General features: G+C 42.1%; 1 protein-coding gene across 9 annotated transcripts in view; it reads left to right on the top strand.

The window, feature by feature from the left end:
- Positions 1-21,594, top strand: part of KIAA1549L (KIAA1549 like) — a 136,934-nt gene that overhangs the window by 66,472 nt on the left and 48,868 nt on the right. For 6 of the 9 annotated variants that reach the window (XM_074586179.1, XM_074586178.1, XM_074586177.1 and 3 more), the window contains 9 exons: positions 65-679; positions 2,216-2,328; positions 3,826-4,045; positions 5,136-5,269; positions 8,423-8,585; positions 11,656-11,715; positions 13,299-13,450; positions 14,911-15,082; positions 18,443-18,606. In XM_074586179.1, the coding sequence (XP_074442280.1) occupies positions 65-679; positions 2,216-2,328; positions 3,826-4,045; positions 5,136-5,269; positions 8,423-8,585; positions 11,656-11,715; positions 13,299-13,450; positions 14,911-15,082; positions 18,443-18,606 (1,793 nt within the window). The remainder of the gene's footprint in view (positions 1-64; positions 680-2,215; positions 2,329-3,825; positions 4,046-5,135; positions 5,270-8,422; positions 8,586-11,655; positions 11,716-13,298; positions 13,451-14,910; positions 15,083-18,442; positions 18,607-21,594) is intronic. The other 3 variants (XM_074586184.1, XM_074586183.1, XM_074586182.1) reach the window with 1 other exon arrangement.

Here is a 21,594-nt window from a genome sequence, read left to right as displayed (position 1 = left end):
TCACCAACACCACTAACTTCTCCTTTTTTGTCAACAACCAACTTTACCCATTCTGTCATTACAGTGTTATCTGGAGTATCTTCTGGTGCAATACCTACAGTAGGAACTTCAGAAGCAAAACCACTAACAAGAAAATCATCTCCAGCTTCACCAGTGCCAGCTTCTTCCTTCTTTTCTCTAGGCACTGAAAACACACCTTTGCCATCTGTGATGGCTTTAAGCACACCGATACTGACACTAACAAAAAATAACACTGCCACAAAATTGACCTCGGACCTAGGCTCAGTAGAAACACATACAGATTTTCCTTTTGCAACAAGAAACACAAATGCATCACCTGTGGACGTGACAGCTATGCTCGTAACCCCTAAGAGCAGCATGGTCACAGCTGCCCCACTCGCACCCACAGCACACGTACCCAGGCAGATAGAAACCACAGTAACAGACACCCAGAAGTTCCCAAGCTCAGAAATCACCAAAACGGCAACCCCGTATCCACTGACAATTACAGCAGCTTTGACATCTATTACAGCATCAGCGAAAACAACTAGGCTTCCCCCTACTCCAGTGGAAAACATCTCTGCTCCTCCCGAAACCACGGCAGCAGCCGCTTTCGCTAACATGACAGCAGCTCCTCCCCTGGATTGCCGGCTCTCCAGGAACCTTATGGTTAAAACAGGTACGTGGGGGCCACTGAATTTGCTGAAAGGACCTCGCTTGTCTACGAGGGGCAACCGGTGATGAGTGGGAAATACACCCAAATGTCAAAGAATGTGGGGCATTAATCTGGGGATGAGGCTGCTGCGCTGACAAACCAGACAGATGAAAGCAGGGTCGCTGGATGATGGGAATGGAATTGGCTTTATTTGTAGCTTGGATTTTACAATGAATGGGTCAAATGAAGGAGCGAGATCAGGTGCTCTGAAGTTCAGTGGGTCACTGCAGGGCTCCAGCAGAACCACCTGTGTGGAGTGACGACCCCGTATGACACGATGGTTTGGTCTCTGCTTTGCAGGAAGGAGTCCGTGTCACTGAACGACGGTGCGGTAATCTGCCTCCGTCTTTGGCCCCGTTTGCATATGAATACCTAATTCTGGTTTTATACGAACACCTAATTCTATCATTAAAGATTCATTTGAAAATGATGTTCAGTATTTAGAGTTGTACGCTTCAAAATGGCAGGATTTTGAGCTCTCTGTGTGGACAGTACCACTTCTGGCTCTTGCTGGTTTTTTTACAGACAGCTTTTCCTTAGCTGTAAGAACATCAAGGCCAGGCTGGATGGGGCTTTGAGCAGCCTGGTCTAGTGGGAAGTGTCCCTGCCCGTGGCAGGGGGGTGGAACTAGATGATCTTTAATGTCCCTTCCAACCTGAACCGTTCTATGATTCTAACTCTGAGCTAAAGGGGTCTGGAGAGGTCCCTTGCCCAGGCTTCATACGGACTCCTTATGGCAGCACAGCGCAGCACCAGATGCGTGTATCTTGGAGACCTCAGCAAAGAAGAATAGCTACATAAAAGGGTTTATGACCTTGTGTAGAACTGAGTGATACTGGGGGACAATAAAATAAGCAGCTTTTGGACCTAACGCGTGTTTAGTAGCTGCTAAATATCTATATCAGTAGTAAGATGAGTACCACAACTATTTCTAAAGATAGAAGTAGCTTATAACAGTGTATCATTGAAAGTATTTAAGCGCAGCTATAGAAATCTTTCTGCAAATTATAAGAGAAAAAGAAAAAGCCAGGGATAATATTAATAAATAAAGTGTACAGACACTTCCTACACGGAAAAAAAAAAATTGTAGCAGTGGAGCAGCGCGTTTCTTTGTTTATTTAACTTTGGCCATGAAGGTACGAAGCGCACGTCCTGTGCAGCACCAGCTCCGTCCCCTGGGAACGCTGCACCAGCCCATCCGCAGGGGATCCGGTGGCGTCAGACCTCCCTCGAAAAGGCAGCGTGGCAAAGACTTGGTGGTGTTGCTAAAGAAATTGCATTTGTTAGACCTCACTCTGGAAACAATAGGCTACTGCCATGGGATGAATAGGGAGCTCAGCGACACTGCTGAGCCCCTGCAGTTCTCGCTGCCATTGGAGCCGCTGCAAATCCTCGCCGCTTTGATCTCCACCCAGCTAGCGCAAGGCAAAACAATTGAAAAAAAGCAAACAGTAGCATGGTAATGTCTCAAACCAACATGTGGCTTTTGTTGTTCCACAGTTCTGTTGCTGAACACAAGGAGGATGCTGATCAGCAATGCCTTCAAGGAGGGTGTGAGAAAAGGACTCAACCAAGTGCTGAGACAAGCTTTCAACCAAAATGTCAGCGCTCAGGTAAGCATGCTTGGCTTGCCTGCGTGATCGCGCCAAAACAGCTCTCCAGCCAAGAGAATCTCAGCTGGCTGCGGCTCCAGTGGTATCTCTGGATGCAGGAAGCCTTTTGGAGGGGAGCACCGGGCTTTTCCTATGGAAAGCAGGCATAGGTGGCACCCATTCTGGGCTCTAAAAGCGTAGGGACCACTCCAAGGCTTTTGCCATTTTATTTGATGCAGTAGAATGGAGAAATGCAACTTTGGTTTTGGTATGTTCTGGGAAATGACTACTGACAGCAGTTTCCTCCTTCCCCTGCGGCTCAGGAATGACTCTTGGTCAGCCAAGTGCTGCTGTGCTCAGCCTGGATCAATTGCAAGAGCAGGGCTGGTAAATGGGGTGTCACCGCTGTCAGTCCGCTCCCTGGTTTGAAAACACGGTACCTGACAAGTGCAATTCCACAGGGATGAAAATCCCGGGCAGGGAAAAAGCACGTTGTATTGAAAATAAATGAGGGAGACGCGTTCATCGGTTTGCAGCTAAATTGCACGAACCTCTACATTGCTGGGTGTCGGAGCAGGCTTAGGCGGGTGGCTGGGGCGCTCTTCTCTGCATCGCAGGTTTCCGTGCACTGTAGGCAGGGGTTTGTGCTGAGCCCCAGGTTGTTATTAGTGATACTCACCAAGCCACTGAGAAGGAAGAAAGTAATTTTGCTCAAAATAGAGGGCATCAGGTTGACTTTTGTCCCCATGCTGTATTGCTGCATGTTCAGATGATGTCGGTTGGTTTGGGAACTGTGTATTCCTGAGTCTCAGCAGCAGCAATCAAAACTATCAGACTTATTCCCCCACATTCTTGTAAACCTGAGAGAAGCTTCCTTTTTCTAACGGAGGAAACCAGCTAAAAATTAGCGTGGAGGACCAATTTCAGAGCTTAAACTTTTTGGAAAATTCAGAATTGAGAGGTAAAACAACTTGTGCTTTGGCTCACAGTGTGTTCATTCTTGTGGTTTGTCACTTCTACTCATAGAGGTGGTAAATTAACCGTCTGGGACAGAACAGGAAAAATAGTACAGAAAAGACAGTTGAGGCTGAAGAATTAAGTATTGGAAACTCTTGTCTTTTAAAAATCTGTCTCCAAACCTGCAACGACAGACACATGCGCAAACTCAGGGAACTTTGGATGTTCTCTGGATTCTCTATGTTTTTACACTCATAAGTAAAAAGTCCCAGTACCTATATGTGAAGGAAGCCCCAGTCTCAATTAGAGGTACACGAGCTGTGGTAGCAATACTGCAGAGCTTCAATTCAGAGCAATTTGGCAAATTTCCAAATAAAGCTGTCTGAGCAGTTCTGCTAATACCACGTTTGATGTAACACTAACTGGATCCTACAGGGTTTATAGGGGATTACAGGGTAAAAACCCTGCAACGGGGACATATTCAGGGTGAGAAGTCCCATCAAATAGTGGTTGAACTGCAAACAAAATTTAAAAAAATATGTTTCCCTGTGTGTTTTATAGGTTGAAATTCTGGAGCAGTCAAATAATGTAACGGTTGGTTACTACGTTACACGGGGCAGGCTGGTTTTTATGCCAGCTGCTGTAATTGAAAGGCTTCTTGCGTATGGCATCAGCAACGCCACAGCGGACATAAAGCAGCATGTCCCACATCTCCAGTCTGTGGCGGCCCTGGCCTTGCCGTGGAAGCCCCTTCCCGCGTACCACTTCCAGCTGAAAACAGGTGAGCGAGGTCCTGCCCGCCCGTGCCCGGGGTAGTGTGTGTGTTGATGGGTCAGTGCATGGGGACAATGCTCCTGGTCCCCTTTGCTGTCCTGCCTCCACCCCAGCTCTCCGGTGCGGCAGCAGGACAAGCTCTGCTTTGGTTCCATGTGTTGATGTTCCTGGGGCAAGCAGGACAGCTGGTGTGTGCATCCCCCTCCTGCGTGGTGCTCTGGTGGCGCTGCTGTGAAGTGAAGTGGCATCGCATTAGGGATGGGTCGCGCCAATGTCCTTGACTAAGACTTGGCGTTTGATTAAAATGGACTTTAATTGATGGGTTGTGCCACAACCTGTGTGTTTCTTTTGAGGACAATCAGATGAGAAACATGACTATATGAGAGATATAAATCTACCTACCTACCTACCTACCTACCTGCCTGTCTGTCTGTCTATCTGTCTGTCTATTGATATATTGTTCTGGCTGGACCCATTGGATTTGACCTAGTCCCTGGCAGTCTAACCCAGGGTCATTGCTATTGCTAAACCGCTCTGTACTGTAGCAAGCATCGGTGCAGAGCAGTTGCAGCAGAACAGTATAAGCTACGAGAGGGCAGAGAATAGTGTGAAAAAAAGTATTCGATTGTAAAAAGATTTCTTATGTGTGTGCTTACATGTTTATGTACACATACTTATTGCAATTACCCAGTTAAATGTATTTTTCCTAGCACAAACAGAATGAGAATCAGTATTATGATTGATTATGTCTTGTAAAAGCCAATGACCTGCAAGATTTAAGAGTATAAGTTGCATTTTAGAATGATTTCTCTTACTGCCTGGCTCTGAGTAAGTACAGTGAACTGGTCTGCCATCTTATGTATCACTGCAGAAACAATCTCCATTTGTTTGTGCGGAGTATCAGCTCTAATAGTGCAATTTAATTCTTACAATTTGTCTTAATTGAGGCTAGTTTAGTGCAGTGCTTGAATTGACATAAACTGATCTTATATGGCATTGTTTTCACCTGCTTCATTTGTAAACTGATGTCAGACATTACAGGAATTATGCCACCCAGAATATTTTGTCCACGTACAAATACGTTGTTCCTTTTCCAGAGCTGCAGTTTGTGGGTCAGACAGACAACATACAGTCATGCAAATTTGTTCAGACCATGGAGCAACGGTTACAGAGAGCGTTTCAGGATGCTGAAAGAAAGGTCTTAAACACCAGCAACAACTTAACAGTTCAGGTACACCGTTGCGTGCTTTGCCAGTGGCTGTTGCCAGACTCTCTGCGTTATTCTTCCCTCTGTGTGTGCTTGCATTTCAACAGAATGTCTTTGATAGCCACGATGGAAGTAGGTTTATGCTTTCCTCTGAAACAAGATTGTTCTGTTTATTGCAGGAAAACTTAGAAATGCATGATTTATAGAAGACGGTTACTGTTATTTTCATGAATTTGAATTATAATGTTTGCAGTTAAATCATTTTAGTGGAATTCAAATAAAAACAAATATATAAAAATGTTATTCCAAATTTATTTTTTTTACCGAATATGTTATTCTGACATTTTAGTTGCTTTTAGTGAGGCTATTTAGGTATAAAGATAATGTCATGCGTGGCTGTTTGTAAGGTCTAAGCTGATGGAATATATTTCTTTCTTTTTCTGTGTGCATTCCAGTTCAATACTCGCAGACCCAAATTCGTTATTAAGGGCTTGATTTTTGCAGGCCTTTATATGTATAGTGAGCCATCACCCTTATGCTATGTGCTGTACTTCAGGCATAAAGAAATTATCCTCTGGGTGATATTATGACATGTATTTGACTTAAGATAAAACTCTGTGTATGGACTTGTGCTCCTTGGAATAGTTTGCATGTAGCTTACCAGAAGGAGAAAATTGGTCATTAGAGCTCTGCTTAGTTACTTTGGTACTGTCTCTTGTGGGCTTGTGTTCAAACTGGAGTTGCTCAGAGAGGCAGAAAAGTGCATGGCAAGAGCTGACCTACTGCAGTAGGTAAAGGCATTGTCAAGGTTTTCAATAGCTGGGTCTGTGGTGCTGAGGGGGGCTTCGCAGTGGCTAATTTGCTCGCAGCAGAAGTGGTAGATCTCACAAAGCACCTCGGCAATTTAGTAAAGAGCCCTAGAAGAAGGTAGTAGTTGTGGGTTTTGTGGGTATTGCAAATTTAGGAAGTCGTAGGATGCAGGTCTCGGAGGCAAGATATAAACTGGGAAGTAAGAGGCTCAAGGGTGTGACCTTCATGATAACTTTGTCTGAAATTACTCCAGTACCATGCAAAGGACTAAATCAGTGCAACAGAAAATAGAACAAGGGTTTTAGATTAATTACAAACTGAGGAGCAGTTCTGGAGCGAACAGGGCTGATTCAGAAAAGGCCTTACTGCATTACAAAGGTAGAAGGAAGGGCAGCAAGATGCGTAAAAGGCATGAAACAACTTCCATGCAAGGAGAAATGAAATCGCCCGTGGTTCTCCAACCATGAGTGCTGTAGTGAATCAAGAGTGATCGTTTGGAGTTTTTCATAACAGAATTACTCAGGTTTAAATAAAAAGAAGAATCCTTTAATACAGTGGGTAATAAGTTCCTGAAGATCATAGAATCATAGAATCATTTAGGTTGGAAAAGACCCTTGGGATCATCGAGTCCAACCACCAACTCCACTCCACAAAGTTCTCCCTTACACCATATCCCTTAACACTGCATCTAAATGAGTCTTAAACACATTCAGGGATGGTGACTCCACCACCTCCCTGGGCAGCCTATTCCAGTGTCTGACCACTCTTTCTGTGAAGAATTTTTTCCTAATGTCCAGTCTAAACCTACCCTGCTGCAGCTTGAACCCATTCCCTCTTGTTCTATCGCTAATTACCTGTGAGAAGAGACCAGCACCAACCTCTCTACAATGTCTTTTCAAGTAGTTGTAGAGAGCGATGAGGTCTCCCCTCAGCCTCCTCTTCCTCAAACTAAACAGTCCCAGCTCCTTCAATCGCTCTTCATAAGATTTATTCTCCAGGCCCTTCACCAGCTTCGTTGCCCTCCTCTGCACTCGCTCCAGCACCTCAATATCTCTCTCGTTTTGAGGTGCCCAAAACTGGACACAATGCTCAAGGTGTGGCCTCACCAGTGCTGAGTACAGGGGGACAATCACCTCCCTCCTTCTGCTGGTCACACTATTTCTAATACAAGCCAGGATGGCATTGGCCCTCTTGGCCACCTGGGCACACTGCTGGCTCATGTTCAGCCGCTTGTCAATTAGAACCCCCAGGTCCTTTTCTGCCAGGCAGCTCTCCAGCCACACTTCCCCAAGATGGCTGGATGTAACTGGAAAAATCTATGGAAGTTACAAAAAGCAATTGGCCAAACTTACAGAACAAGAAGTCATCAACCCTTTTTAAGCCCAAGCATACGATTTATGGCGCAGACTATAGCTGTGGGCTAACCTTACACTGCGAAAAAGAGCCCTCTCTTCTTGCCCTGTGCTCATTCTCCAACCATCTGCTCCCGTCCATTTGTAAGAGGACGTCGACTGGGCAGACCTCTGGCCTGACCTCGAACTCGTCTTCTGGTGCTTTTATTATACCATGTTTTATGTTTTACTTAGTGATCCAAATCATAAAAATGGGGTATTTAAATAATATTAATGAATGCTGAATGCTGTCGGCCCTACCTACAATACCAGTAGCCAAAAATCATCCCTCTTTTCCTACAGCATGATCTTTCTGAAAAAAAATGTTTTTTCCATTCCTGCCCTGCCTTCGCCTCTCTGCTTCCTGCATAAAACTGGTGTTTGAGGATCTGATCCAGTACTCACTAAATAGAATTGGTCCTTAAACGCAGTCATCAGATTTGGGCTCAGGAAGAGCGGCACAGAGCTAAAGTGGGGAGGAGAGCCAGTAATTGCGTGATGCTAGGAACAGAAGAGACATGATATCCCTTTATTTCATACGGAAAAGGTGTAGGTCTAGATAACTGTGCTAGGAAGGCAGCAGAGAGAGCAAGACATACAGGCCTAATTCCTCTGCATCAAATAATGAACATATTTTCTGGTAAGCATCCTTTACCTCATCCTACGTTTCCTGGTAAAAAATGGGGAAAAATATTTTCAGTCCTGACTACACCTTTTCTGCCTGCTGCTGTCCTCCGGCAACTCTGCCTGTGCTGGAGCAGGAATTAAAGTACCACAAACTGGTGTACACAACCATGTTGAGCGAGCTGTATCTAATCCATTGTTCAAGTTAACTTCTTCCCAGTTTATTTGCACTAGTTTGGGGTTTGGTTTTTTGGTTGTGTGGGTTTTGTTTTTTGTTGAATGTTGGTTGTTTTTTTATTTTTTCAACTGAGCTGAAACACAAATACACATTATTTCTTTACCTCTGTTTCAGATTTTGAACACCTCCAATGTCTCCCAAGCTGTCACTCTGTTTTATGTAGTGAACAATCAAAGCACAACTCTAAATGGCACTATTTCCAGCAACCTTCTTAATCAGCTGTCAGCTGAGCTGGTGGGTTTCTATCTAACCTACCCGCCTCTCACCATTGCAGAATGTAAGTATGTGCTTCCCGGCACACAGCTCCTTAAGATTAGCCAGTGTCGGGCTGTTGCTTTGCAAGTACCATAAGCTTTGTTGTCAAGCCCAGTTTTTCTGACTGCTTTTTAAACTTAAAAAAAAAAAAAGGGGGAAAAAAAAAAAAAGAGGGGGATTGTGTGGGGTTTTTCTGGGTTCATTGTTTACTTCAGCTACTAGAAACACCGGTAGATAATTAAGAAAAACACATACATGCTGTCATTAGTAAGAATTGCTTGTGCCAGGTTCCAAACAAAATAAAATTATAGTTTTATATAAAACAAACCACAGAATTTCCCCAAGTCTCCATTTCAGGAAAACTTAGCGCAGCACATGAAGTTCATGTTCAGCATAGCCCTTTACGGCAGTGAAGGCTCAGCGCCAGCGCTTGCTCCAGCGGCAGGGCTGGGTAGCAGGCTTTGAGTGGGTGTTTGGGTGCGGGGTGAGCTCTATCTGCGCTTTTCTGGTTAAAAAAAATCAGTGGTGTATTTGCTGAACTTCATCCTCAGTTTAAAACGTGGTCTAAGCACTTTAGCATCAATAAGGTGCTGGCGTTTCAGTTGTTGTGAAGCGTCAGAACTACAGAGAGCGGGAGGCAGGTGTGTGTCTGGGCAGCCTGTGTGGCAGATACGCTCTCTGACTCTGCGTGCTAATTTCTCTAAAATGAATAAAGGGATGAGACGTTTGATTATGGGGTTTTCTGTTTAACCTGCTTGTTAAACTTGGTATGTGAAATTAAGGTCGCTGTAGAGCTGCGTCATCCGTTCACTGGAGGAGATGAGCGGTCACTGGGAGTGAGAGGAGACAGGGACACGCTGGGTACGTCAGTGCGTGGTGATGGACTCTGGTCAAGGAAGGGCAGGTTTCAGCTGATCTCACCATGCATAAATCTTTCCGAGATGCTTATTAGATTTGAAATACTGTGCTCAAATACCAGTGAAGATCTGGTTAAGCTTCTGGTGGCTATCAAACTCACTGGTAAGGCTAAACCAGTGATGGAGTAGTTTGTAATTTTTTCATTTCGCAAGTATCAAAATAATAGGGCACGTAAGGACAGAGCCAAATATACCTTTATGATCAGAACACTGAACTGAGCGGATTCGTAGCTTTAGGTAAAATTATTAAGGTGCTTGTTCATTTTTCGATTCTAAGAAAAAGCAGAACCAGGCTGGTGGGAAGTGAGCACTGGGGAAAACACCAAGTTACCTTTTTTGTCAGTCCATTTTATTTGCAAACAGCCCAACAGCAGCGTAATTATCTCATGCAATTCTTCATCAGTTACTTGCACAACGAACTGTCTGGGGGATAAGTGGCCACCCTCTGGTGCAAGGCAGTCAGGAATCACAACTAACTCTGGGGATTCTGCAAATCCTTGAAAAGGGAGGAGGGTATATTATTCTTGAGGCACTACCTATCTAAATCAGATATCTGCAAACAAATGGGTGAAACTGCCCAAAGATGAGCTCCAGCTTTCATCAGGCCTTTCCGCAGGCAAGGGGAAGTGGAGGGGGGCTGTTGACGCAGGGTGTGCTTGGGGACCTAGGAAGGGTCGTGGCTGGCGGGTGAGCCTGTCACAAGAGTGCCCCGTGTGCAGGACTTGCCTTCACAAGGCATCCAGGAGCACAAGGAGAAACCCCGAGAAAGTGCTTTTAATGATGGTTTTGCTCGGTTCAAGCTTTTAGCCTCCAAAATAGGCCTGTTGCATAGGAAGAGGGTTATGGTGCTTCTTGCAAAGGCAACAGAGGCGTACGCTTGGTAGTCAGTAGCTGTAGAAGACATTTGTCACACAGTAAGAGTCTCGTGTGGTATTGCAATTCTCTGCTGATCCCCGCACATGATGAACTGACCCGATAAAGTCTGTAGCTAGTGCTCCTTTAACAACTAATAGCTTATATTTCATTTTGGAGTTCTTGGTTTTATTCCCAGTGCAGCAGGTAGACTGCAAACTCATGAACTTAATGTGCGCGTAGTATTTATGGCTTCAGACTGGTAGCGTGTCTTGTGAAAATGTTTACTTTGAAAAGTGTTTGATGCTTATTCATGTGGCAGCGCAGTTGTTTCAAATACCGCTGCTGTTTTCAGAGCGCATTATTTCCCTGTAGACTCCGGCGGCTCCTTCAGAGCCTTCGCAGTCTGTCATGGAAATGCACAGCTCAGGACACGCCGTGAAATCCCTCCTCAAAAGCAGTTACTGCCTGTAATCAGGCGCTTTACAACGTTTACTATTTCAAGCCACTTTGGGGTTTAAAAAATCAAGGTAACTCAATAGCAGCATATCAACATGCAAGGCATGGACATTTTCTGAATTAAGTTCCAAGTATTAATGCTTTCCGCATTGCATAAATCTATTGGTAAAAATGCTGAGCTGTATAATGAATTAGCAGCATGTTGAACTTTACAGCCTAATGCACTTTGGAGATGGAAAAACTAACAAAAGGCATCAAAACAGCAAACATCAGTTTCTCGCAGATGTAAACACATATGGTAGTAATACCTGAAATGGTGCCGAGTGAGAGTGCCACACTCTAAGGTGTGCTCACAGATTTGTTAGTCTCATTTGTAATTCATGTGGAACTGCACTCTGTGATTGCTGGAATCCGACCCTGGTTTATTTTAGTATTATTTCAGGTTAAAATGGTGGTCTGGGCTAAGTAAGTATTGAATCACAGAGTCACCATACAATGTCATTTTGTTTCCCTCAGGGGATTATTCACAGAGAGAAAGCAGCAGAAACGTATATAACAGACACATGCGTATTACGTATCATTTTTAGTAATGGGCAATCCTTGGCTTTGCCCCAGGCGATGTATCAGCCAATATTTTGGCAACAGAAGATATATGTTCTACTTTGTCAGCGCCTGCACTGTTTACACTTGATGTCCTTTTTCAGACTGAAGAGAAATTGTAATCCTGAAAAGTGTGCCTCTAGATCTCCTCCTGGGCCAGGGTTCAATTTTATTTATCAGTGTCTGGTTAACCAAATAGCTTTGGGACAAATAAAGTGTAGGATGTTGGAATGTTATGACATAATTTCAACTTTTATTTTAAAGCTTTGGAGTATCCAAACCTTGATGTCTCAGAGTCAACTAGAGACTACTGGGTGATAACAGGTACTTCTTAATCTCGTTCTCTCCGCCACGGATGTCAGATAGTTTTTAGTGCTCCATTATATGAACGCATTGGTGTGGTAATTTTACACAAAAATAAGCGGCTGCCCACTGAACCTTCCTGTCGCATTCAACTGGGCAAATGTATTTAAAGTTACTCTGGGGCATAACTGTGGTTCGCCCTGCCAAGCAGAGACGTGTCCTGCAGCCAACACTCACCTCAGAATTTATGCTACTTTGGTTTAAGCACTTCTGAGCGCTGCATTATCCTCTCAGAGTTTTAAAAGACAAATAGGCTTGCTTTCACATATTCCCACCCCACCCCCCCCATCCCCCCCCCCGAGACTTTGATTTAAATCTGAAATCCAAAGAGCCTTGTAGACATAACCCGGGAAGAAAAGTGATCTATTAAACCGAGGAAGTTTGTTATGATTTGCTGACTTTGGCTGGGTCCAGGAATTTTTGCATCTTTCACTTGAAGCATAAAGCACATAACCTTCTCTTGGTGGAAAAGAAGGTGCAGACAGTGCTATTGGGCTTCAAAATACTGGTTTTACCACAGTCATTTCATTGGTATCACATTCTCATTCACAATCATTTTGACTTTATAAGTGATAACGGCAAGAAAGAGACCCTTTTCCCCAGACATCTTTGAGCAGATACCAAAGCCTTTCTAATCGATGTGTCTGTACCTGGAATCGTTTAATGCTCAGGAGAGCAAGAGAAAAGGAGCCTGACATGAAACAGATTAAATTCTACATTCGGCTTCCAAAAGCCGGTGTGATTTGGTACCTGCGAGAGAGATTTTGAGATTAAAAATAAGTTTATGCGGAGATTACGATCCTCTGAAGGGAGTGGTATGGCTCCTCCCCCTTTGGACCCCATGAACCCAATATGCCACTTCTTGCCTTTGTGCCCGTGCTGTAGTGGAGTATGATTGATATTACAATGGAAACAGTGTTTTCAAAGAACTCATGGAGGTCCCAAAAGATTTTTTTAAATAATATCGAAAACCCATACATTTGTATGAATTAAATTAGCATGCAATATCACTTATTTGAACTTTATGTAAATTCAGTGTCTTTTAATTTTACATTAATTTTTATTTAGGAAATGTTTATTCCGTTTTCAGTGCTCTCAAGCATATAGTGTTTTGTTTCAAACCAAGTTGTACAAAATTCTAACGATTTCAGAACTGCTGGACAAAAAACCCTGTCGTTTAGTTAACAGGAGCAACTGGCGACAAGCATAAAACCAGGTAGCTCTCAAACAGGTTTTCACTTACTTTTTACCCTGAAGATCATAGATTAGGTGCTTCCCGGAGCCATTTTGTTAACGGAAGGCCAAAGAAAGTTTTTGAAGGATTTTATTCTCTGAAACATCGATTATTTGAGAAGAAAAGTGCAAGGGCTGAAATGGAAGCACATTATATCCCCATTGGGAATTACTGAGGGGGTGTAACTGTCCAGTTATTTTTCTTCTAAGCTAGTTAGCACATCCCTGTCCCAAATTGCCCTGCAGACCACCCGTTACTTTATCTGCCCCTCTAAAATATGCTGATACGTGATTTTTCTCCATTCCCACAGTTATTCAAGGGGTTGATATTGCATTACTGGGACTGAACAATCAGAGCTTCGCAAGATTAATGGAGCAGCGTTTGGCCCCGCTGTTTATGATGTCCCATCAGCAAGGAAGACGATTCAAACGTGCCACTACTGTGGGCAGCTACACTGTGCAGGTGGTCAACGCGGTATCGGTTGCGCCTGGATATGTGTTGGAAAAAAAGAGCTTTGTTTGCATGTGTCCTGTCTCAATTTGTGTGAAAAAACCCACCCTGCTTAACTAGGCTGAGATTTCCCGTCTTTTTTCATGAACACCAAAGCAGAGAGTGCAAAACGCATGGCATTACTAATGGGGTTCTTTTTCTGTAGTCAGCCATGTTTGCATGCCTCTCATCTCAAAATCGTCATTAGTTAATCAGTGTCAATAAATGTTTTCTCTCTGGTTGCTACGAGGATTGGTACAAAGTACCTACTTTAGCATGAAGTCTTGTATTTAGCATAATGAAGAGTTCCAGGCTTTTGTTCTTAAATTAACAAAAGTTTCTTAAGTCTTCCTTTCCTCGGTAACTCAATAAAGCTAGAACAACTTCTTTCTTTTTGTTGAAAAACATTAAAAAATATGTATGAAGCAGTCTTTATACAGGGTTAGTCATCAAATCATGTGGCTGCAGATCACATTATGAAGTACAGATTTCAGTCCTGAGTAATTTATTAATCATCTTTCTCTTATTCAGCAACAAATCCCATTCATTTTTTTTTGAAATGATCATATTTTGATTTCTCACTAATTTAGCCAAATTATGCTAGTTGTGGGAGATTCAAAGAGGATCTATCTTCAAAAATTGCATGACAAGTTATTGCTTTTTTTTTAATTACATGATGATTTTCAAGAATTACTTTTTGTGAGATATAAAACCAAATTACTACTTTGCCCACAATTCTGTGTGTTTTCCCATTGAAAGAATTTAAAAGAAGGAACACGCTTTTGCTTGCCAAAAGTGTGAGCCTTTTTAAAATTTTCCATGAACACGTGACATATTTTAGTCAATAGCATGACGGAGAAGAGTCTCAAAACTCCTTTTTCCTCTCATCATTAGAGGCGTTTGACACTTCTACTTGCAGGAAAGATAGAGGTATAGTGTAAAAATTCTGCCGGCGTTCTGCAGAATAAAATGGAAAAAGCATGGTTCTCTTTTTTGTCAGCCTGGGACCAAAAATGATGAGTACAGAAGTAAAATGTGAGGGAAATTTTCAACTGCAGCATGTCAGTAAAGTATAATTTTTAAAATTAGCATAGATTTTAAGAATTCCCTCATTACAGAGGACCGTAGTGTTCAAATATTTGATCCTTTCCTCCTTTTTCTACATGATTTCCTTAGTGTAGGGTTTTGCCTTGGGATTATGTTTAAAAAATTTGAAGGCGGCAGTCAGTCCTCACTAATCTTAATAGCCTCGGCTGTGAAGGGGAGAAGCCCTGATCCTGTGAGAATATTTGCACGGAGCTTATGCTTATATGGGGTCTTGAAGGAGTTCCCTCTGTGCATTGCCTTTGAGTAGCTCCTGGCAGGTTTTGCAATGGTATAATACAAACGCAGTTTATTTCTTTCTCTCGTTTTCTTTTTTTTTCCCCTGAAAGATGGTAAAAATCCAACGTATTCCAGGACCCAAGGAGCCGGCTGAACTGACGTACTATACTTTATACAACGGGAAACCTTTGCTGGGCACTGCAGCTGCCAAAATTTTGAGTACTGTTGACTCCCAGCGGATGGCCTTGACACTGGGTTATGTTATTCAAGTTCAAGCTGATCGTAAGAGTTCTTTTAAAAATTCTCTGCTTTAGTCCATTTTTTTCTTCTTTTTTTTTTTTTAATCTTCTTTCTTTCTTTGTGAAAACACCAGTGTAGGTGTGGGGAGAGAGAAATTTCAGCTGCACCCTTCTGAGTAGCTGCTTAAGTCAGGTGGCTCTTTTTCATATGTAAGGCAGGCGCATCTTTTGTGGTAGTAAATCAAAGCTATATACCGACTGTTAATTAGCCAATCACTGTAAACTCTCCTGTACAACTAATTTTACACATATACAGTTACATGAGCTTTATGGAACTGTAAAGTCAGAATTCATTTTGATGCTAACAAAACCATGATGCCATAGGCTAATGACTGCTGGGGCTAAATTACTGTTGAAGTAATTTGACGTAAAGTAAAATGAAATTGTATGTGGGGGCTATCAAGATGTCCCTTATTTTTTACTTGTTCAGAGTAATGTAGATTATTTCTACCTGAAAGTGATATTTTTTTTTAAATAATTTTTTTCATCAAGAACTTTCTAAAGTCCGCCACATGATTGCAAAAGATGTTGTTTAGACACAAATTAGAAAAGTGAAATTGAGCAGAGCTTCTTGTGTATACGTGTGACTTTCAGATTCAAGATACCTTAGCATCACTCAGAATAACGTGGCCAAAAAAGTAAACCCTTCTTGAAAAACAAAGTGTTTTCAAATTTCTCTTTTACGACTTGCATCAATTACTGAGTGATTGTGGGCACACGTCTTTTCTTAAAAAAAAATTTGTCTTGGTATTCCTGTACTGTTGACCCACAGTCATAAACCTGTGGTGGAGCTTGGAGTGTTTTTTGTGCAATAACAGCTTAATGAATCAATCATGCCTTTAGCTAACTGAATCTCCTCACTTTGCCAAGGTATTTATCCAGATGGAATTAAAATTATACAGTGGACTTCTCTACTGGATCTCCTTACTGGCTAAACAGCATATAAAATGGGACGTTATTTCTGCCGACATTATTTCTGCCTGAAGGAGCCAGGATATTGAAATAATTACATGTAATGGTGATAGGAAAAGAAGGAACCACTGCAATAAATAATTGATGTATCATCCATAAACATACGATTGAGTTAAAAGACTAAAGTATGATATAATTTCCAGAGACTGCACTATATACCGTACCTGATCCTTGATTTGATCATGGTCTCTTACTGAGTTTAATTGGACTGGAACCGGGGATCTCCATTCCTGCTTCCATACAGTCTAGCATTTAAATTCTGAATGACTTTTTTTTTTTTCCATGAGAATATTTCTATAATGTAATTTTTACTAAAGCAGCTATAAATAATACATAGCAATTTCCTAGCTCTTTGTGCAGTTTTGTGATTTGTATGGGTATTTCGGTAATTATATGACATCCACTGCTCATGATTTAACTTCTTACTTCCATGATCTGGTAAGGCAGCCTCGTTCATCTGTAGATTTTCATACAAGTTAAATATGCACAGAATATCGCAGGAAGAGAATATACAGAAATTGAAATTATGACCCCAGGTAACTGAGATTCTGTAGCAAAAGCATTTGAAATGTACGAGGGAGTTCTATCTTTATACCTTATTATCGAAAAAAATCCATTTCTTTCATTTTGGACATGGTATTTGTAGTCTGTCTTTGTATTCCCAAAGAAAATACTTTGTGTGCACTTCATTTTTACTCATTTCTGTTATAGCAGAATGAAAAGTTCTGTACCAAAATGCAGTAAGAAAAGACATCTACCCTCAGGAGCTCACAGTCTGCTTAGACAAGACAGACGAATAATAACAAAAAATAAGGATGTTCCTGTTTTATAAGTGAAGGACTGAGTTATAGCAAAATGAAAGGCTTGCTTCAAAATCCACTGCAGTCTTATTGAGTTGAACAAACCGTGGATTGACTTACTCAAGGTCACATTGGAAGCTGATAACTGAATTGAAGTTTTAAACCCGAATTCCTAAATGTTTGTCCTATTAGCCATAAGGTCATCATTTCCTCTTTGTTCCCTAGAAAGAATAATTATAACTTTTCAAAAATTGTTTGCTGCTTCCACAACAGCAGTCTTTAATTAAAATTACCGTTATCTGATAAAATTCAGATTCACTTTCCCACAGCACTTTCACTCCCACACTACATGTTCAAAGTCAGTAATTTAGAATTATGCAAGTCCATTGAAAAGTGGACCTCGAAAGGCAGCTCAGTCTTAGGCTTCAACCTGGCTTTTTGGACAGTCTTTAAGCACGTGGTTCCTGTTACAGTACCTAATGGCGCAGTTCCTACATCACCCAGCCAACCACATTGGCTTTGCAAAAAGTGGTAGATGTACAAAGAAGACAGGCTCGAGTTTCAGGCAGACTTTCAGCTGGCTTTCATAATGGCTGCTGAACAAGATGGTTTGCATTTGAAGTCTGATCCTGAAAGATGCTGAGTGCCTCTGACAGCTAATAAGCTCAATGACATTTGAGAGCAACGGTCCCCTAGGAAATGGGAAAGGCTGTGTTAACGCTGCTATTCTCGCAATTGCCTGTCCACGCCAGCAACCAGTGGCACAGGAAAATAAATAGAGATAGCATGGTGAAGTCCACCAGATGTTTCACTAAACCGAAATTCAGCATCATAAGGAGATTATCTGGTGTTTTTCCAGAAAGAAATGAAATAAGAGGACCAGGGATGTGTCACAGGAGGATCTCTTATGTGTGTACAAGTTGAAGGCTCATACTAAGAGACTTTATTCTGATAAAGTGGAATTAAAAGGTTTTAGCACAACTGCATTTCTGAAATGTACCCTTTTCCTGGTGCCATTATTAATATATCTGCAAGCAGCTCTTTCCAACCTCATTATTTTCCCTCCTTCAGAGATCATGGATTGATTTTGACCTTAACTATGATAAAGTATTTCTAGAGCGCAAGAGAAGCATTTTCTTATTACCCTATTGATATTAATAATAACTATCGGTGTGCTCAGCTTCATTGTTTTTGAAAAAAACTCTCCCAGGTTACTCTTGCTGAGCCTCACTTTTTTTTTTTTTTTTTTTGTTTATTCTGTAAATGAACCATTGGAATAATACCTAACATGGCACCTAATTTGACTTGGGAATTGATGTCTGCTTTTGCAGCTGGCTATAACTAAGGAAGAGAAGAGAGCCCAGGGATTTGTGCATTGAACGGTGTTGCTGATTCTTTTTCTTTTTCTTTTTTTTTTTTTTTAACTTAACGAACACAAAGGTATAGCTAGATTACTGACAAACCTTTTATACTAGTTATTAAATGGAGAGAGTTGCAGACTGTGTTGGAAGCAACTAAATCTTGCGTTTGCCCAGTAAAACTTACCAATGTCGGTTTGCGATTTCCTGTAGCTGTGGTGAAGAACCCCCCGAACAACCTGTGGATCATTGCAGCGGTGCTGGCTCCCATCGCTGTGGTTACGGTGATCATCATCATCATCACAGCGGTTCTGTGCAGAAAGAACAAGAACGACTTCAAACCAGACACCATGATGAACCTGCCTCAGAGAGCTAAAGTGAGTGACCGATCTCCACATCCAAGACGTCTGTTTGCTTTCTGAGCTGTTAACGGTGTTTCTCTGCTAGATGTAGCTGAAGGATGTTTGGAATTGTAACGGTCATTATTCATAAGTTGGATCTTTGCATTTCTCAGTCCTTGATACAGCTGGTCTCAGCAATTACCCTTCTGTTTTACTCCGGACTCATCAACTTCCTTCGCAGCTCGTCCCTTGCCCCATAGGTAGCAGTGACAGAATAACCATTGCGCACTGATGTAAGACACTCAGCCATTAGGGACGAGCAGGTTTCACTCAGGGCAGTTGCTTCTTTCATGAAGTTGAGGAAATGGGCCATCACCCCGAGGCCTTGTTAGCAGCGTCTCCCGCAGGAGCTCGTTCTCAAACCCACGGCCTGGGCTGCTCCTGCCTCCTGTGAGTGGCAATGGCTGAAGCTCTGGGCTCCGGCAGCAGTTCAGACCCGGTCCTGAGCAGAAGTTCTCCATCCAACTGCTAATGTAGAAAAGGCAGTCAATGAATTTATTTTTTTTTTTTTTTTGAGAAAATTTCTCCCGCTGCTATTTTTCTTCTAGATCTCTTGAACTTTCTAATTTATTTGTGGATGTTGTTGAGTGGGTTCAAACAATAATACTTTCCTTAAATTTACTAACCCGCATCAATTACAAGATGGGTTTTTTTTCAGAATCAAATGTCTTTCCAGTTTGATTTTCTGTCTCCAAGAGAAACATGTCACAGAATACTGATTTGTATCTGTAGTGAAAAAAGTCTGCCTTCTCAATGCTGCTATTAAATGGCTTTTAAACAGGGGCACCCAAAGCTTAGAGTTTTTAGCCTACAAAGCGTGTGTGTGAGTCATACTGTTCCTTTGCCCTTCTAGCTGGCTTTGTTCTTCTCCATTGGCATGGGATTGAAATGATAATTTTTTTCTTTGGTTTCTTCACGCTACGGACAGCAGGATTATTGTGATTTCAGCTCTGTTGCTTCTGCTGAAAAATGTAGATCCGGGGGAGAGTTGAAGGAAGGCATGATGAAAATGACAGCTCTTTTCTCCCCATCTTAGGTTGGTTGCAGATGGGTGCAGCTGGTGCCAGTTGGAAAAAAGACATTTGTATCAAAAATGATACAAAAAAGACATTTCCATTTCAGTTCCAGTATGCTCATCTATTTATCTAGTGTTACCAAACTAGTGTTAAGAGTAGATCTGCAGAAGTGAGACAAACAACATCACAAACAAAACCAACAAATTAATAGCACTGCAGTGATATCACGTCATGTCCCATTGGAACCTCTAAAATGTAAATCACGCTTTATCAGAGGCTGTTGTAAATACTGTGCACCACGTGATTCTTCTTATATGTAGTCTTAGTCCCAGCTAAGGGACAAAGTGAGACTAAATTTCATAGAATCATAGAATTTGTACTTTCTTTTGAGCTGGACATCATTAGAGGATGCTTTACAGCTGAAGAAAGTTGCTATTTAAAAAAAAAAAAGACTTCTGGTTCAAGCGACAGCACAGAAGAATCTTGAGAGTATTTTCATATTCCATAGTTGTCATTCCAAAAAGTAAGAGAAAGCTGAATGTTTACTTCTCCTGAGAAATCAGATTCAAACAGGCTGTAAGGTACATGGTGAGGTTAGAACCTCTTCAGTCAGGTCACGTTTGTATCATCGCCAACGTAGTCAGACAAGAGTTGGATCTGCAGAACAAAACAATTGGTGCTGAGCTCCCAGCATCCGTGCTACACTCGTCTCGGGAGATTTTCCCGCAGACTTGCTCACGTTTGCGACTGGATTGCAGTTGTCCACTTCTAGAGTGCATTTCCCCTTTTGGGGTATATTTTGAGGCTTCATAAAATTTAATTTAATTAATTATATAAAAAGCGATGCATTTCCAATGAAAGCTAAATTGGTTTCTCCTTAGTTTCACAGTGATGGCTCCATCAAAAAGGTTCAGCCGGGTCTAGTTTAGAGTATACGCCGGTATATGGACTGTGGAAGATAGATTCCGCAGCGGGATTGGGAATGGGCTGGTTTTGTCATTCCTGATTTCAGCATCTTTACTTAAAATAAGGCTAAGAAACATATTTTGGGAAGATAATGCAATAAGGTCATTTTGAAAAGAGCAGTTTTATTTTTAATTTTAATTTTAATTCCAGCATTAGGGATATCAGGAATAGTGGTAATTACTTGAACTGCAATTGCCACATTTCATGCAGTTTGGCAACACAAATAGCCGATGAGCACATATCTATATCACATTTAAAAAGAATATATTATATTTCATGGCTTAGAAAAGTGCCCGAGACTGCTTGATTAATGCTGAATCCGTGCTGTAAGTGGAGTCACAGCAGAGTGATTTCTAGTTTAAGAAGCAGCTTTAGTATTTTGTTTCTGTGTGTCTGAGATTTGCTGTTGAATCACGGGAGCAATTTTTTTTGGATACCTTTTGAATGCCCAGCAAGCAGTACGGAGAGGAAAAGAGGATATTATGGGATACCCCAAACCCTTGGATTTTGGCAGGTTTTGCTTTCAGTGGTGCTATTTTCTGTGTTCGGATTCCAAAAGTCCTGTACCAAGGGGACGGGCAGAGCGGAGCTGCTTGTTCATCGCTGCAGTCCTAGCGCTGCTGGGAGCAGCGGGAGGCTGCGGGTCCTCGTGGAGCAGAGCTGCCACCTCCCTCCAGAGCCCCCATCCCGTGCCAGCAGGGTGGGAGATGGGATGCACCAACACAGCACGGAGGGGTAATGGAACATTTAGCCTTTTAAATATCCTTCTGTAGCCAGGGGGGGTGACGTGACATCACGGCAGGATCGCTGCCTGTGCCTGGTAATTTAGGAATGGCTCTTTTTTTGTTGTAGCAGACTGAAGGCTAAATAAATGAAGTTGAAAAAAATGACCTCTTATACATAGTGTAGTTTATAGTACCTTCTTTAGGAATTGTGTTGCAATCTGCTCCTTTTCTGAATTGCCTTAGCAGTCAGGGACGTC

The sequence above is a fragment of the Larus michahellis genome, chromosome 4, assembly GCF_964199755.1.
Source record: "Larus michahellis chromosome 4, bLarMic1.1, whole genome shotgun sequence".
Lineage (NCBI taxonomy): Eukaryota > Metazoa > Chordata > Aves > Charadriiformes > Laridae > Larus > Larus michahellis.
The sequence above is the reverse complement of the archived record's forward strand: the minus strand, read 5'-3'. Positions and strand labels throughout refer to the sequence as shown.